Source organism: Symphalangus syndactylus, chromosome 21 (assembly GCF_028878055.3).
Source record: "Symphalangus syndactylus isolate Jambi chromosome 21, NHGRI_mSymSyn1-v2.1_pri, whole genome shotgun sequence".
Lineage (NCBI taxonomy): Eukaryota > Metazoa > Chordata > Mammalia > Primates > Hylobatidae > Symphalangus > Symphalangus syndactylus.
Window position 1 is genome coordinate 86,128,474 of NC_072443.2, and position 16,833 is coordinate 86,145,306.

General features: G+C 63.3%; 3 protein-coding genes across 21 annotated transcripts; 2 read left to right on the forward strand and 1 right to left on the reverse strand.

The window, feature by feature from the left end:
• Positions 1-2: 2 nt before the first annotated feature.
• On the reverse strand, positions 3-1,573 carry PANO1 (proapoptotic nucleolar protein 1). The gene has a single exon (XM_055260142.2). It carries the CDS (start codon positions 1,571-1,573, stop codon positions 923-925), a length of 651 nt encoding a protein of 216 aa, XP_055116117.2. The 3' UTR covers positions 3-922.
• SLC25A22 (solute carrier family 25 member 22) lies at positions 880-8,733 on the forward strand. 18 transcript variants are annotated; one of them, XM_055260116.2, is made up of 10 exons: positions 880-982; positions 4,020-4,202; positions 4,288-4,413; positions 4,663-4,718; positions 5,558-5,648; positions 6,224-6,342; positions 6,485-6,659; positions 6,755-6,909; positions 6,996-7,071; positions 7,145-8,733. In XM_055260116.2, the coding sequence occupies exons 2-10, from the start codon at positions 4,183-4,185 to the stop codon at positions 7,296-7,298; spliced, it is 972 nt and encodes a 323-aa protein (XP_055116091.1). In that variant the 5' UTR covers positions 880-982; positions 4,020-4,182; the 3' UTR covers positions 7,299-8,733. The 18 variants fall into 18 exon arrangements, with proteins under 18 accessions (XP_055116091.1, XP_063486970.1, XP_063486960.1 ...); XM_063630900.1 differs by having other exon boundaries at positions 882-982; positions 7,149-8,733; XM_063630892.1 differs by having other exon boundaries at positions 915-982; positions 6,446-6,659.
• A 335-nt stretch (positions 8,734-9,068) lies between these two features.
• On the forward strand, positions 9,069-12,079 carry CEND1 (cell cycle exit and neuronal differentiation 1). 2 transcript variants are annotated; one of them, XM_055260144.2, is made up of 2 exons: positions 9,069-9,158; positions 10,525-12,079. In XM_055260144.2, exon 2 carries the CDS (start codon positions 10,607-10,609, stop codon positions 11,063-11,065), a length of 459 nt encoding a protein of 152 aa, XP_055116119.1. In that variant the 5' UTR covers positions 9,069-9,158; positions 10,525-10,606; the 3' UTR covers positions 11,066-12,079. The 2 variants fall into 2 exon arrangements, with proteins under 2 accessions (XP_055116119.1, XP_063486977.1); XM_063630907.1 differs by lacking the exon at positions 9,069-9,158 and adding an exon at positions 9,245-9,311.
• Positions 12,080-16,833: the final 4,754 nt, after the last annotated feature.

Genomic DNA, 16,833 nt, shown 5'->3' on the forward strand with positions numbered 1-16,833 from the left:
CGTTCTCAGAGCTTGATTTATTTGTTGGATGGAGAAGCCGTTGGAGGGCGGAGGGTGGTGGCGTAATTAGAGGCCTGGCCCCTGCAGGGAGGGAGCCCTGTGTGCACAGATGCCCCACATCCTGGTCCTGTCCTCTCCCACTGTGCCTGGGGCCTCCTGTGGGTCCTCATCTTCCTGGGAGGGAGGAGCTGTGCTACAAAGTAACCTACGTGGGTTACTTTTTTTTTTTTTTTTGAGATGGAGTTTCTGTCACCCAGGCTGGAGTGCAGTGGCATGATCTCAGCTCACTGCAACCTCCGCCTCCCAGGTTCAAGCGATTCTGCGTCAGCCTCTCAAGTAGCTAGGACTAGGGGCACTTGCCACCACGCCCGGCTAATTTTTGTAGTTTTAGTAGACGGGGGTTTCACCATGTTGGCCAGGCTGGTCTCGAACTCCTGACCTCAAGTGATCCGCCTGCCTCGGCCTCCCAAAGTGCTGGGATTGCAGGCATGAGCCACTGCGCCCAGCCCCAAGTGGGGTGCTTTGGATACAAAGTCGCTGTTCGGCAGGCGGGGTTGTGCTTCCACTTTTCCATTGCGCTGGCCCAGCAGTTCCACGGAGCACTTGTGTCTGCCCTGGAGGCCACGCCTCCCCCAGGGCACCCTCATCCACCTGCGCTCTGCCACCTGCCCGCGCCCCGCGGGTCCTTGTGCCTGCAGGGGCCTGAGGCCCGGAAACCAAGAAAGGATCTTGGGGACGCGCGGCCCGGCCTCTGTGCGCAGAACTGCCACCCTGCCCGGGGGAACCCGCGGCCAGGGGGCGGGTGGGCGCGTGGCTGTGGCCTGGCTGGGCGCAGTAGCCTCGGCGGCCGGGAGGGGGAGCCGAAGCCCGGAGGAGGTCGAGGGCGGAGCGCGCGCTGCGCCGAGCGGACGCGCCTCCCCGCCTAGGTGCTGGCCCAGCGTGGGGCGGGGAGGCGAGCGAGGCGGCGGCGGCGGCGAGCGCGGTGAGTGTCTGCCCGGCGGCTCCCTTCTGCTGCACTCATCCAAGCGCGGCCGGGCTGCGGGGGCGAGAGGTGCCGCGGCGGCCGAGGGAGGTGACAGCTGCCCGAACAACGTGGCCTGGCGGGCGGGAGGGGAGGTCCTGGACCAGCGGATGCTCCGATCCGCGGCTGCCCTGGGGTGAGAGGCCGTGCTCGGCCCCGATGGTGCCGGGCGCGCTCCCCGCACACACGTGTCCCCGAGGGTGGGTGTCTCGGGCCCGAGCCCAAGGAAGAGAGGCCGACCCGTGTGGGACGCACACGTGGGAGTTCACCGGACATCTGTGGACACGTGCGTGGCCGGAGTCGCGGTGGCCAGGCGGAGGACGGAGCGGTCGGCTGAGCCCCAGCAGTAGGGCAGGGACCTGAGCCGGCCTCGGAGCGCAGAGAGCGGCCCCCAACCCGCTTCTCCTTTGTCCTCTGGCCGAGGCATCGCGCAGTTGGAGACCCCTTCCGGGACCCTCCAGCCAGCAGGATAGAAAGCACCGCCCCAAGAGAACGGGAACAGCGGGAGATTGAATGGGGAGCCGCCGGCCAGACTCGGAGCCTCACCCCCATTGCCTTTCTTGGGGGTAGGAGGAGCCTGGCGGCTTCTTGGTGGAGGATTTTACCCCTGCAGATTCGGAAGCAGCGGTATCTTCCTGTGGGGTGGTCTCTGCTCTCCTGCTGTCTCCCTGGCTTGCCTGTGGCCTCAGTTTACCTATGAAGGGGGAACAGTAACGGCTCACAGCCCGGGGCCCGGCTGGGGCTACTGGGTTGCTATAGCAACATCAGTGCAGGGGGAGGGCCCTGGCCAGCTGTCTCATAAGCCAGGGGTGGGAACTGCCGAGTGAGGACAGAGAAAGGCGGGGTTGGCGTTCAGAGGGAACCCCTGCCGGTTCTTCCCCAGGCAGAGCCCCTCACTGTCATCATTCTCCACCCAGAAGCTCCTCTCCGCTGCATTGGGTGACGTGCGGGCCCAGGCCTGCTTCTCCGCCCTGGGATCTCTGGGCCTGCTTCTCTTCCTGGGAGGAATGGCCGCTCCCCACCTTTGTCGGCCTGACTTCCAGGATTGCCCCCATCATGCAGGTGTCCTCATCCCAGACTGGAGATAGGCTCCCAGGAGGAAGGGGGTTGCTCAGTCCCTGGAGGGCCAGGGTACACCTCTGGGAGGGGCTAGAGCGGAGATGAAGGGCCCAGGGCAGCTCGGAGAGCTGTGGCCAGTCTGCAACTGAAGAGTGGGGCGAGGGGGTGGGGGCTGGGAGGGATCAGGTCGAAGTTCAGAGGTCAGCTCCCCACCACTGGCTGAGGCAGGGAAAGGCAGGTCTGGCGGTGAAGCCCTGAGTGGGACGGGCAGTGGGGCAGAGGGCTCTGGGCATGCCAGCTCAAATGCCCTCTGGACCTGCCAGGTGAGCAGGGCCTGTGGGTTGCACCAGTGGCCTCTGAGACCCAGCCAGCTCTTCCCTGTGAACAGCAGGCCTTTTTTTGTGGCCCAGCATGAGGCTTCCCTGACATGCATCTGCCCCTAACAGACACAGATCCCACAGACACGAGTGGGTGTTAGCCCATCTCTGCTCCACAGCACCGGATTCCCTGTCCGGGTACATACAGGGTCCCCTGGCCCGGAGAAAGCCTCATCCTCAGAGTACCTGCCATGGACAGATCCAGGCCAGGAAATGCTGTAGGGTTCAACCCACAGGCAGCAGACAGGAACACATGTGTGCTGGGAATGTGGTGGCCACGCGCTGAGGTCCCTGTGGGTGGGTGGCCTGGCTGTGCCAGGTCAGCCTGAGTGAGACCCACCCCTGCTCATCCCTCCTCTCAAGGCTGCCGGAAGCCTCTGCTAGCCCAAAGTGAAAGAGAAAGTGCCCCCCACAGCCCGCCCCAGCCCGTCCCACCCCGCCCCACGGCCAATCCCTGCGGCCCTTCGCCTCCTCCCCCTGCAGCTTCCCCTTCTGTGTGAGTGCCGGGCTGGAGTGTGGAGGAGCCATCCAGAGTGAGTGCCTGGGGCAGAGTGAGAGCAGGACCAGCAGGCAGGTGGCGGAGCGGGGGTCAGTGGTGGATGGCCCAGCCCTGGAAAGCCGAGGTGAAGGTTATGAGTCCCTGAGGATCTGTGGGTGTGAGCCAGCCGCGTGGCCCTGGGCAACGGCGCTGCCGGTGCCCGAAACAGCTGGCCTCTGGGGGGCCCAGGGAAGGGGAGAAGGCTCCCGAAGCTGGGATTTTATGGCCATGACCCTATGGGAGGCCCCTGAAGCTGGCTGTGGCTCCCCAGCCTTGCCGCTTAGTGGGAGAGGCCCATCCTCCCCTCCTCTGTAGTGGATGGGGGTGCCAGCCACAGGGGGCCTCAGAAGGCCAGCCATCCCCCGCCCCCAAGGCTCCAGGGGTCCCGTCACTGGCTTCTGTGTGTCCACGAGTGAAACTCCTGGGAGAGGTGGAGGGGAGGAAGGTGGGCAAGGGGCTGGCTGTGGGGGGTGTGGGCATCGTGGGGAGGAGCTCTGCAGGCCCTGGGTGGAGCTGCCATGGGAGGAGAGCTATACCTGGGATAGCTGAGCCCAGGTCGGGGGGTCTTAGGGCGCCCGGGGCCCCAGCCCCTTGCTCGAAGGGGGCAGGTGCCGGCTGCTTCTCTCTGTGCTGAAGGATGTGGGGGATGGTCACCACAGCTGTCCAGGTCGAGGTGCTCCAGTAGGCACCCTGGCCCCGGCCCCTGCCACTGTCCCCAGAGGTGCCTGGCCCTTTAAAAGCTGGAGCTAGCCGGGGTGCACGTGAGCCCGAGCGTGAGCGCGCGTGTGAGGCTGGCTGGGAAGACGCTGGCGGTGGGGAGGGGGGGATTGAAAGGAAGCCAGGTGGTCCCAGGGGTGAGCATGGGACTGGGTGGCAGGTGCCTCCCACTGCTGCACCCTCAGGACGCAGTGACGGCTCCAGTCTGGGGTGGTGGGTGAGGGGCTGCGTGTGAGAGGGAGGCTGGGGGAGGATTACTCTTCGGGCGGCCCCACCCTCACTCATTCCCATCCCCGCATCCTTCCAGGACAGAAGTGGCGGTTGCTGACACCTGGAAATTCCCCTGAAGGTGGAGCACCACCCAACCCCCCTGGGTCCCACCCTCCCTCAAGGCCTCCTCCACTTCCACCTCCACCCCGCCTGGCCTGGTGTCCACCTCTTCGGCTCCTACCTGGGTGCGATCGAGTTAAATGGCTGATAAGCAGATCAGGTCAGACTCCAGTCCTGGCTGCATGCCTTGCCCCCACCCTGACCCATGGTCAAGGAAGCCGGTCCTGACACCCCTGTCCACACAGCCTGCCAGCCAAGCTCATCAATGGCGGCATCGCCGGGCTGATCGGGGTCACCTGCGTGTTTCCCATCGACCTGGCCAAGACCAGGCTGCAGAACCAGCAGAACGGCCAGCGCATGTACACGAGCATGTGAGTGTGCCGGGCAGTCGCGGGGAGTGGGCCCAGCATGTGGCAGCATGAGAGGCGGGGGCTCTGCTCCTGTGCCCCCCACCCTGTTTGACAGAAGGGAAACGGGAGGCAGGCGGGCCTAGGGGAGATCCTACGTGGGTCAGGACTGGGGTCGGGGCTGGGCTGACTTGGCCTCTTCCATCAGCCCTAGACAGTCCAGGGACCCCGGCCTCCTGCTGGCCCTGGCTCACCCTGTCCCCTTGGCCACAGGTCCGACTGCCTCATCAAGACCATCCGCTCCGAGGGCTACTTCGGCATGTACCGGGGTGAGGTTTGGCTCGGCTCGGCTCGAGATGGGCAGGCCTGGGTAGCGCCCGCGAGTCATGGCAGGGAGTGGTGGGGGAGGCAGGGCAGGGCGGCCACCCTGGGCCTGGTGTGTGAGCATGGACGTGTCTGTGGGGGCTGTGCCTGTGCAGGGGGGACTGGATCTCTGGTGAGTGGCAGTTCTCAGCCCCTCCCGTGGCAGCTCCCCACCCCCACTTAGTGCCTGGTGCGTGGGATGCCACGGTACATCTGTCTCCTCTCTGGTGGCCACAGCTGCCTCTGCCTTCTGGGACAGGCTGGACCCCGTCTATGGCTGGGGTTGGGAGGGAGTGGGGGCATTACCGCAAAGCAGCTTAGGACACAATCCACAATCCAGAGCCTAGATTTGGCAGAAGCTCTGCAGCCCTGAGCCCTCGGCACTGAGATGGGGGCTCTCCACAGCCTCCCCCGAGCTCTGGCCCACTCCAGACCACACACTCCTGTGACCTCTGGCCCCAGCCACCTGCCAGCACAAGCACCATCTGTCCTCCAGGGAGGGAGGGGTATCCTAGGGAGGCCTCTGGGGCGATCCTCATGCCCTAAGCAGCAAGATGCTGCCCAGAATCAGAGACAGATGGAGTTGCAGTGGGCATGGGAGAGCCTGAACCTGAGGTGCTGCCCCATCCCTGCCCGGCCCCGCCCCACCTGGCACACACCAGGCCCAAATGTGGGTGAGAGGACAGGAGATGGTGGCCAGGAGTGACTGGGACAGGGTTTTGCCAGCCAGGAGGCAAGTCCTGGCCAAGCGCCTCCCCACTCAGGCCACTGAGCATGTCCCCCCAGCTGACCCCCTGCCCCACAGGAGCTGCTGTGAACTTGACCCTCGTCACCCCCGAGAAGGCCATCAAGCTGGCAGCCAACGACTTCTTCCGACATCAGCTCTCGAAGGACGGGTGAGGGTCGTGCCTGGCAGACACTCGAGGGGTCTTTGGCTTCAGATAAAGGATGGGTCCACCCTGCCAGCTGGGTCCCACGTGGAGGCTCTGCCTGTCTTCAGCCCCTTGCTTGGGGCTTCTTTGACCTTGTGGGGCGCCCTCCTTCCTTTCCCCTGACGAGGGGAGCAAAGCAGATGTCAAATCAGTGGGGCTCTGGCTCGGCAGCCCTTGGCCCCCAGCTGCTGCCTGCTGCCCTCAAGCCAGGGCTTGAGGGCACTGACCAGCTCCCCATCACTGGAGGGGGACTGCAGGGGCAGCCCCTTTTTGGGGCACTTGACCCCCAATTTCCCATTTTCTTTTGTCGGAGACAGCCCCACTGCCCTCCCCAGGCCCCTGCCTGTGGGGCCATCTGTCCATCGGGCTCCTCCCTGCCTGCTGCTGCAGGGCCACACAGGCTGGGGGCTGTACCCCCACAGGCCTGCATCTGCCTCCACGGCTCCCACCATCCTCTGCGCCCAGGCACGGTGAGCAGCCCCGAGGGTGGCAGGTAGACCTGTCTCTTCCCACTCATTGCAGCCCCGCCCCTACCACAGGCAGAAGCTGACCCTGCTTAAAGAGATGCTGGCGGGCTGTGGGGCTGGCACCTGCCAGGTGATCGTGACCACGCCTATGGAGATGCTGAAGATCCAGCTGCAGGATGCAGGGCGCATTGGTGAGGGCGGGGGAAGGGAGGGGAAAGGGCAGAGGTGCAGGAAGGGGTGAGGGCGAGGGGAGGGTGGGGACACAGGGAGGGCCAGAGCGTGTCCCCTGCCCAGTTCGCACAGAAGAAGAGACAGCAATTCCTTTGTCCCCAGCCGCCCAGAGGAAGATCCTGACTGCCCAGGGCCAGCTCTCAGCCCAGGGGGGTGCCCAGCCCTCAGTGGAGGCTCCAGCTGCCCCTCGGCCCACGGCCACCCAGCTGACCCGTGACCTGCTGCAGAGTCGCGGCATTGCCGGTCTCTACAAGGGACTTGGGGCCACGCTGCTCAGGTAGGAGGCACAGGGCGGGTGGGGGGAGGGAGGGGGGAGGCCGGCCTGCCCATCCCACCACCTCCTGTCCCCCATGGCCACCTCCCTCCCCACAGGGACGTCCCCTTCTCTGTGGTGTACTTCCCGCTCTTTGCCAACCTGAACCAGCTGGGCCGCCCGGCATCCGAGGAGAAGTCGCCTTTCTACGTGTCCTTCCTGGCCGGCTGTGTGGCTGGGAGTGCCGCCGCTGTGGCCGTCAACCCCTGTGACGGTCAGTGCATGGGATGGTGCCCGGCTGGGGATGGGGCGGGACTGAGCCCTTGGCCAGGCTCACACTGACCTGAGCACCCCTTGCAGTGGTGAAGACACGGCTCCAGTCACTTCAGCGAGGCGTCAACGAGGACACCTACTCTGGGATCCTGGACTGTGCCAGGTGGGGAGGTCCCACAGTGGGTGGGGCCTGGGGGCCTGTGTACCGGGCTGACCCTCTCGTCCTTCCTCCACAGGAAGATCCTGCGGCACGAGGGCCCCTCGGCCTTCCTGAAGGGTGCCTACTGCCGCGCGCTGGTCATTGCACCCCTTTTCGGCATCGCACAGGTGGTCTACTTCCTGGGCATCGCGGAGTCCCTGCTGGGGCTGCTGCAGGACCCCCAGGCCTGAGCCCAGTGCCCGCTCCACCCCAGCCAGCCGGGCAGGGCCGGTGGGGCTGGAGCCAGGCAGCTAGCCCAGGACGGAGCAAGGGAAGACCCCTCCCCAGCCCTCCCGTTGGCAGGGGCAGCAGGGGGCGGGGTACAGGGTCCACATAGGTGGTGCACACGCGAGCCCCCCGGGGTGCTGCCTGCACTGTTGGGATCAATGTCTTATTTATGTAGAAAATGCAGAAATCTTTACATTCCTCAAGCTAGCCCCTGCCCCAATCCTGCCCTGGCCTGAACACCCCCAGGGACAGAGCTGGTCTCTGGGCTGGGGGCCCCCGGTCCTGGGCCGGGCAGGCTGGACCATACCCCCAGTCCACCGGTTCCAGTCTCCACAGCCGTCCTGGTCCACACAGGGACCCTGCACAAACCTATTTATTGAATCTGCTGGGCCCAAGCGGCTCTCCAGCCCTTCCGTCCTTCCCCAGCCGCTCTTGTTGCCTTGGCAGGACTTGACTCTGCCTCCCTGGCCAGACTTGCAAGAGGACTGGGGTCTCCTGCCCTCTCTGTTGAGCCAGGAATCCCAAGTGAGGGGTTGCCCTGGGGTCTGACTCTCAGGGCAAGCCCGCCACCCACTGTGGGACTTTCTGGTGGGCTCCTCAGCTCCCACCCCAGGCTGGGGCCCAGATTGTGAAGTCTGTGTGCGTGTGTGTGTGTGCATGTGTGTGTGTGTTGTGGGGATCTGGCCTGGCCCCTGGGGATGGGGCTGCCGGGGACTGCCCCCCTTCCCGCCGTGGCCAGGCGCTCTGTGTGCTGTGTGTGCCCCAGGCTCTGTTGACCCCGTCCAGGAACTTACTTACCCAGCCTGGCCTCTCCTGAGTCCTCCACCCTGGCCTGAGATTGGCCAGGGAGCAGGGCAGGCATTGGGACCAGTGTGGAGCCTGAGGGTGCCTGCCCTGCTCTGGAGGGAGGGCCAGGAGCTGCCACCCCCTAAAAGTCCTCTCAGGGCCCACCCTCCTTTTTCGGCCTCTGCTCTGCATGAGGCCCCCGGATACACTGCAGAAGCCCCGTCCTTCCCATCTCCGGGCATAAGGCCCCTGACCACACTTCAGAAGCCCCATCCCCCCTGCCTCCGGGCCCATCCCTGCTGTGAGTGGAAGCTCTCCCTGCCCTGCCCTGGCCATGTGATCGTGTTGGTGACAGACCCTGATGTGCTGGTGCTGTGTCCCCAAAACCGGGGCCCTCCACAGAGGCCCCTTCCCAGCGACACTACCTGGGGCTCAGGCCTGGACCCCCCCAGTTCACGGTTGCCCCTGGGAGCTGCCCCTCCCATCACATCAGAACCTTGGAAGCTGCTGCTGCTGCTTACAGAATTATATTTTTTTCTTTTGAAGAGTTTTAAGAAGTTGTAACTTTTTGTGTCTTGTCATGTCAGAGGATAAATAAATATTCTAAGTAGATGCTGCTGTCTGGGGGTCTGTTTGGGGGCGGGGAAGGCAGTTCCCTCTTCCCATAACTGGCTCCCTTCAGACTTCAGGGCCAGGCCTGCGCACCCACCCACCGACCCCTCACCCACCGACCAAGGGGCACCCTGGCCTAGAGGGGATGCTGAGCGGGACCCGCCTCCTGCCTCTGGCAGTCCCAGATGGGACTTGGACCTCGCAGTTGCTCTCCCGGACCCTAAGCTTCTACCCCTGGATCTAGGGCGGAGCTGGGTTTGCGGACCCCACGGTTCCCGGCGGGGCGGGGCCCCGTTGCCCCTCCCCCTCCCCGCCCTCCTGCGCCGGGAGCAGTGCATTGTGGGAAACTCCCGAGCTCTCCTCCGCGTTCGCAGCCGCCGTCGTCCCGCGGAGGAGCGCGCAGCCCGGGGGAGGCCGGAGGACGCGTAAGGCGGGGGGCTCCCGGCGGGCGGGGCGGGCGCGGGGTCCTGCGGGGCAAGGAGGCGGCTCCGGGCCTTGAAGGTCACTGGGGTTGCGCCCGGGCCCCCCAGTTCTCCAGGGCGCAGCTGATACCGGGAGAGGGAGGCGGCGGCCGGGACGTAAGTGCCACAAATAGCGAGGTTGGGGGGGCAGACCACCTGCTCTTTGCAAACTTGATGCCCAGCAGCTGAGCCCCTCCAGAACTGCAGGGGTGAAGGGGCGGCTGGGCTTCCCTGGGAGGTCGGCAGCAGCTGGGCCTCTCCTGGTGATGCCCTCATCACGCTGTGACCTTCGGGTGACCTTCAGTGTGGTCAGTGCACCTGGCGGTGGATGGGGAACGCGCCTCCCTTTCTCTGCAGGTCAGGGGGGCATTTCTCATCCTTCCCTGGGAGAGGCAGACAAGCGGCCTCTGAGGCTTTGGGGCAAGACCCACTCAGGTTCAGGGCGGCTGGGCCCCCAGGGCCCTTCCCACCTCTGCCTGGGTCATTGAGAATCTGGGCACCGCCTTTCCCACAGCCCAGAACCCTGTCCTCCCCGCTGACCCGCGGGCCAACTGCAGCATGTGCCCACCCTGTTTAATGCCAGGAACCCTCTGCCCACAGAGACAGCACAGCCTTGGGCTCGGCAAGGACTCCCTGCCCCAGGGCTCGAGGCAGGCACGGCCCATGCTGAGGAGGGGGCCCCAGAGGCTGGGGAGGGGCAGACGGCCCTTGGAAGCACAGCCCCACGCTGCCTTCCTGGAGAGACACCCCAGTTTTCTCAAGTCTGGGTTCTTGTGGGCCCACCCATCCTGATGACTGCCTGAGATCCCAGCTCCTGCCCTTCCCCACCCTCCTCCACCGGAACCCTGGCCAGGTCGCAGCCTCTGTGCCTTAGCGTCCATCTCTGCAAAGCAAGAATGCTCTCCTGAGGAGGGGATGCAGTCAGCTCTCCCACTGGGGCTCCGATCACCTCCCCTCCTTGGAGGGGAGAATGCTCTTCCTTCCAGTTCTCTGGGCCTGATCCTTATTTCCCCACCAAGAGCCTCCTGCCCCCGGCTGGTGGGAGGATGTGGCATTTGCACGGGCCATTTTATGGAGCACGGTGGGGGCCCCTAGCTCCTCCCACCTGTGTGTGGCCCTTGCCTCTGCGGCTGGAGGGGCCCCTTGAGGAGTGGTCATGGGCAGACGGAGTCCAGGCTGTGAAAGAGAAGTGTCAGAGGCCCACGGGAGGCCCCTGAGCTGGGGCTCCAGGGAGTCCAGAGAACTGGGCAGGGGCTGCCTGGGGACCAGGTGGTCGGGGCAGCACGGGGGGACTGGACCCGCGCGCAGCCTCCCTTGTGTCTCCCTCCAGGCCCATAGAATGCCCAAGGGCGACGAGCTGTCCTGAGTCCCTCTGGTGCAGCCACCTGCCTGTCCCATACGCCCCGCCCACCATGGAGTCCAGAGGGAAGTCGGCCAGCAGCCCCAAGCCCGACATCAAGGTGCCCCAGGCCACCACTGAGGCCAAGGTACCCCCAGCAGCCGATGGGAAAGCCCCCTTGACCAAGCCCTCGAAGAAGGAGGCCCCGGCCGAGAAGCAGCAGCCGCCGGCAGCTCCCACCACGGCACCTGCCAAGAAGACCCCGGCCAAGGCCGACCCTGCCCTTCTCAACAACCACAGCAACCTGAAGCCGACCCCCACGGCCCCCACGGTCCCCAGCAGTCCTGATGGAACCCCGGAGCCCAAGGGTCCTGGGGACGGGGCGGAGGAGGACGAGGCTGCCAGTGGGAGGCCTGGGGGCCGAGGTCCCTGGTCCTGTGAGAACTTGAACCCCCTGCTGGTGGCTGGGGGTGTGGCTGTGGCAGCCATAGCCCTGATTCTTGGTGTGGCCTTCCTGGCCCGGAAGAAATAATACCTGGGGGCCAGGCGGGGGGCACGGAGCCACTTCCTGTACAGACCTGAGGAAGCCAGTGCATGCAGAGTTCACCCTTACCTATGCGTACACACGCACATTCATTACACACCCACATATGCCCCCAACACACGCGCACAGTGGAGAGGACGCCCGAGCCCACCCCTGCTGACCCAGGACTTCCCCAACCTCCAGGGCAGGAAGAACCCAGGCTCCAGGGTCCACAGCACAGGATGTGGGGAGAGGGCACAGCTGGGGAACTTCGAGAAAGGAATGGACCCTGTGTGTGGCCCCTCCACCGCCGGCGGCTGGGTGATCCTGGGCCCCAAGGGCTGGTCTCTGAGTGCAGGTGGGGGTGCCGGGATGGGTTCGGCCTGGGCCCGGCCCTCATGGGGACATTAAAGGGCGCGGTGCCTCCATTCACCCCATTTCTGCTCTTTGCGTACCCCCGGGGGTCTGCCTGGGCCAATGCAGTGGGACGGACCTGGGGTGGGGAGTCACCTCAGCAGAGCCTCAGTGCCACCTCCGCACATCACCCAAGCCTAGCTGGGTGGGAAGACGGACCCCTGAAGCCTGCATGTGGCGGGGGGCTGCCCAAGGGTCGCCTTCCCCAGCTTGTGCTCCAGGGAAGCCCCAACGCCGGCGGGGAGGCAGGGATGCCGAGGGCCCCTCACAGCTGTGCCCGCCCTGCCCCCCTAGACTGCCCCTCCAGCTTGCACCCGGCACCACCTGAGTCTAACCAGCGTATAATGCAATAACAGGTAGAGTAGAACTGCTTTTGGCGGCGACCGTCACACACTGTCCTCAGCCCACCGCACCTGGGGAGGCCTCTTGTGCAGCCCCTCCTTAGCACATCCAGTCCCAGCGTGGCCCTTGGCGCGCGGCAGCAGGGGAACTCCCAGAAGGTGGTGGCGGGCACTGTGAGAACGTGGCCTGCCCTCACTGGCCAGCGGCCACAGGAACCCCAGGCCTGAGTGGAGGCTGAGTCTGAAATAAACTCTGTCGTCTAAAGGCTGCGCTTGCATCCTCATCTGCATGTGGCTGGGAGACGCAGGGGCGCATGTGTCACGCCCACACCCCAGGCTTTCCAGGGAGGGATGCTGCATCCAGGACCCTCTGTCGGGACCCCCTGTCACTCCTATGCCCTTATCCCGGGGGCCTTGGCCCGGAGCCCCACCCAGGCCCTGCCCCATCCTCCTCCCTGGCCTTCCTGTGAGTCCTGACCCAAGATGGACACCCAGGGGCTACAGGACCAGGGAGCAGCGAGGATGGGGTGTGGGGAGGGCAGGCCCTGCTTCTCAGGCTGAGCTCTCCAGCCAGGCAGGGGCCCTTCCGCAGCCCCCACTGCAGCGAGCCCCACATCCTGAGTGCAGAAGAGGCTCCCCTCAACACCTCTCGTCCATGGACCCCAGCCCACTCTGACCAGGTGTCCAACCGGTAGGCCTGCTGGTGGGCCTGGCCACAGGTGAGGCTGCAGCATGTGGGCCAACAGGGAGCAAGGCCTGCGGTGCCTGGGAAGGGCTCCTTTGAGCTCTGTCGTCCTGGCGCCCTGGGTCTCACCCGACGGGTGGCTGAGGCCAGCAGACAAGAGCTCCCTGACCACCTCCTCCCCCAAGCCTTCTTCCACCTGGTGTGGGGGGACAGCCGTGTCTTCCTCCTGCCCTTCTGGCACCTGGCACACTCCCTCCCCAGAGCAGCAGTCCTCATCCATGCACCCACACCCAGGCCCAGATATGGAGGGCCCACGGGGTAGAACCAGCTAAAACCGACCTTGTTGCTCCCACCTAGGCCGCCCTGGGACAGCCTCCCTCGACTCCCACTCATGCCGCTGCCTCCTAGAAGTCAATGAGGCAGCCGACCCCTTGAGCCCGCTGACCTGAGCCCAGCGTACAGAGAAGGCTCTGTGCAGACGCTGCTCACACCTCCAGCTCCCAGCTCCCCTGCCCCATGGGTGCCAGGCTACCTCTCTGACTGGCCAGCAGGGACCCTCACCACTCTCAGCCTGCCTTCCAGCCGCCCATTCTCTCCATTCTGTGGCTCGTGCTTTAAAAGCAAGCAGCCAACCCTTTCTGATATAGTAGGGGACTTGAAAGGGGCTGAGAAGACTGAAGATGGTCTGCCGTCTTTAACCACAGGCTTGGCGCTTTGGTGCTGATATTCCACCCACGATGCTGCCTCATTTTACTTAGAGATTCCCTATTAAACGATGCTTAGATTTTCCAAAACTTTTTCAACTTTAGACAAAGCAGAATGAAAATCCTTGTAGGCTGGGCACGGTGGCTCACACTTGTAATCCCAGCACTTTGGGAGGCTGAGGTGGATCGATGGCTTGAGCTCAGGAGTTTGAGACCAGCCTGGCCAACACAGTGAGACCCCCGTCTCTACAATAAAAATATAACTAGGTGCAGTGGCTCATGCCTGTAATCCCAGCACTTTGGGAGGCCAAGGCGGGCAGATCACAAGGTCAAGAGTTCGAGACCAGCCTGACTAACATGGTGAAACCCTGTCTCTACTAAAAATACAAAAATTAGCTGGGCCCGGTGGAAGGCACCTGTAATCCCAGCTACTCAGGAAGCTGAGGGAGGAGAATCGCTTGAACCCGGGAGGAGGAGGTTGCAGTGAGCCGAGATCACACCACTGCACTCCAGCCTGGGTGACAGACTGAGACTCCATCTTGATAAATAAATAAATAAAAATTAGCCAGGCATGGTGGTGTGCACCTGTGGTCCCAGCTATTCGGGAGGCTGAGGCAGGAGGATTCTCTGAGCCAGGGAGGTTGAGGCTGCAGTGAGCCATGACTGTGCCACTGCCCTCCAGCCTGGACAACACAGCAAGATCCTGTCTCAACAACAAAAACACCAAGAAAATCTCTGCAAAACCTATTCTGGGTTTGTGGTACAGCATGACGTCTTTTCTGAGTTTACTGTATAAACACAAAATCTACTGTCTTTTTTTTTTTTTGAGACGGAGTCTTGCTCTGTCGCCCAGGCTGGAGTGCAGTGGTGCGATCTCGGCTCACTGCGAGCTCCGCCTCCCGGGTTCACGCCATTCTCCTGCCTCAGCCTCTCCGAGTAGCTGGGACTACAGGCGCCCGCCACCACGCCCGGCTAATTTTTTGTATTTTTAGTAGAGATGGGGTTTCATCATGGTCTCGATCTCCTGACCTCGTGATCCTCCCGCCTCGGCCTCCCAAAGTGCTGGGATTACAAGCGTGAGACACCGCGCCCGGCCCATTTGTTGGATTTCTTGCAGTGTTTTGCGTTCCCAGCCCTTTGCCGCTTGCAGCATCCAATTACCAATTATCTCCTCCAGTCAGCAGCCACTTGCCTTCCAGTGTTTCTGGAGCACAGACGTTCTAGAAACCTGAGTTTATCACATTGGAACCATTCTCCCATTACCGCGTAAGCTTTTAGACTCGTGGGCAGAAGGATATCCTGCCACGTTCCAGTCTCATGTTCCTGGCATTTACTCACGCGTAGGCGTTTCATCCATCTGGCACTTAGGTCGTGTGTGGAGCGAGCCAGGGGTCTCACGTTTCTTTCCCATGAGATGGGACGAGTGGATGGTCCTCCGCCAGCCCGCAAGGCGGCGCCAGCTCCTGCTCCCGCTTCTCAGCACAGCCTGTTCTGAGCCAGGCCCCACTGCCTGCGACTGTGGCTCTTTGCATATGAACTCACCTCCTTACTCCTCTCTTTAATCTCCCGCAGGTGCTCAGCTACTGGCTTCCCTCCCGGGAGGAGGTCGCAGTCTCCGCCTGGGATTCTGAGGCGTGGCTTTTGCTTCACAGCGCTCCTAAACCTCATAGTGTGGGAACCTTTCTGAAACGAAAACAAATTCTCAGGGGTGCCCAGAGCTTATCACTTCACTTTTATGACAGAACACTTTTTTTTTTTTTTTTGAGACGGAGTCTCGCTCTGTCGCCCAGGCTGGAGTGCAGTGGCGCGATCTCGGCTCACTGCAAGTTCCGCCTCCCGGGTTCACGCCATTCTCCTGCTCCGCCTCCAGAGTAGCTGGGACTACAGGCGCCCGTCACCACGCCCGGCTAATTGTTTTATTTTTAGTAGGGACGGGGTTTCACCATGTTGGCCAGGATGGTCTCAAACTCCTGACCTCAGGTGATCCGTCCACCTCAGCCACCCAAAGTGCTGGGATCATAGGCATGAGCCACCGCGTCCAGCCTCAGAACACTTCTAAGGTCTAAACAAATACCAGATACAAAACGTGTATAAAAAGGTCACGCTGTGAAGTCAAATCGCTTATAAGGAAATCTGAAAAACGTGAAAAACCAGGAAAGCTCCGATGCGCAGCATCATCTCTAGGGACAGAGGCGTCCACAGGTCCGGGGTCCAGGGACTGTCTGAGGCAGGCCGTGCCCCCCAGGCTCTGCGAGAACTCCCTGGAGACCTGCAGCTCTGAGCCTCGCTAGGAACCTGCACCAGCATCTCAAGTCCCCCATCCTCGTGTTAGGGGCCAGCGACACACGTGGCTTCCTAGGGCACATGTGGTATTTATCACCCAGTGCAGAACAGGGTGGGCTGGGGGGAGGTTTCTCTTCGTTTTCCTCTCCAGCATCCCCTCCCCACTGCTGAGAGGGTGCAACTCCTCTTCGGGGACTCCCACCCTAGCGCGTTCTTGGTGAGGCTGCTGATCACCTCCGGGCCCTCCCCTAGACACGGGCAGGGGCCCAGACGGAATCCTCCAGAAGCAGGGCACAGTGAGCAAGGCCCATGGAGGCACTTTCCGCTCTAGACTTCCACCCCGGGCCGCTGCAGGTCCCGGCCTGACTCTCAGGTCTTCGGTGTCTCCCTGGTCCCAGGGAGGGCTCCCTGCCTTTCCGTGACCAGTCCCTGAGCACCTGGACACACTCCGATCTGCTGTCTCCAGGCCCAGGCTGAGTTTGCACCTGCCCTAGAGGCTGGATGGGCAGAGCAGGGCCTGTGTTGCCCAACTGCGTGCCCCAGGTGGGAGCCAATCAGGGCAGGAGAGATGTGTGTGGTGCAGCCAGTGCTGAGGTCACCCCCTGGGACTCACCCCGGCACATGGAAAGGAAGGCACAAGGTAGGTTAGGGTCCCCCCGACTGCAGCAGCTCCAGAAGTGTGTTTGGGAGGGAACTGTCCCGCCCCTCCCCGGGGCTGCTGCCCCCTGTCCTCCATGTCCTGGGCACTAGGCTAGGTCAACTTGGGACAGGGCCTGCCTCCTTGTTGCAAGCCCCTCCAGGCCAGAGGCAGGCATGTGCCACGTCTGACATCTCTGGCCAGTTCATGCCAGCCTGGGGGGGCAGACATCAGAGCCAGCAGCTCCTGTCTTCTCAAGTGCTTCTGATGCCCAGGTGAAGGTACCCTCGTGCCCCAGCCCACAGCCCTGGCCCAGCCTCCCTGAGTCTTAGCGGCTGTCACTTACTGTCTGCTTCCTGCCTCTGGGTCTGCGTGACTCACAGGTGCTGGGGTCTAACTATCCGGACTCCACCCAGCCCAGCCTTGGTGAAAGGGGAACCTGGCTGAGCCCCCGCTGGGAAAGGGCCCTGTCTGGGGCACGTCGAGGACTCCCCAACACGCCCCTTCCCAAGAAAGAAGCCCGTGTCTCCTGGTCCCAGCCCCCAACCTGGGGTCCACCTGGTAGTCGGGCTAACAGAGGGCATCCAGGGCAGCCATCTGTGGGGGATGTTCTCAGGAAGGGGGTAGAGTCGGCCCTCAGGATCTATGGGTTCCGCATTTGTGGATTCAACCAAGCAAGGATGTTAAATATTTGAAAAAACAAACACTGGTGG

Excerpts from the sequence above, each read along its gene's own strand:
- PANO1 (XM_055260142.2), bottom strand. The coding sequence starts at position 1,573 with ATGGGGGTGAGGCTCCGAGTCTGGCCGGCGGCTCCCCATTCAATCTCC.
- SLC25A22 (XM_063630890.1), top strand. The coding sequence starts at position 4,183 with ATGGCTGATAAGCAGATCAG. Across the intron at positions 4,203-4,287 it reads ATGGCTGATAAGCAGATCAG|CCTGCCAGCCAAGCTCATCA; the intron begins GTCAGACTCCAG and ends CTGTCCACACAG. Across the intron at positions 4,414-4,662 it reads CAGCGCATGTACACGAGCAT|GTCCGACTGCCTCATCAAGA; the intron begins GTGAGTGTGCCG and ends CCTTGGCCACAG.
- CEND1 (XM_055260144.2), top strand. The coding sequence starts at position 10,607 with ATGGAGTCCAGAGGGAAGTCGGCCAGCAGCCCCAAGCCCGACATCAAG.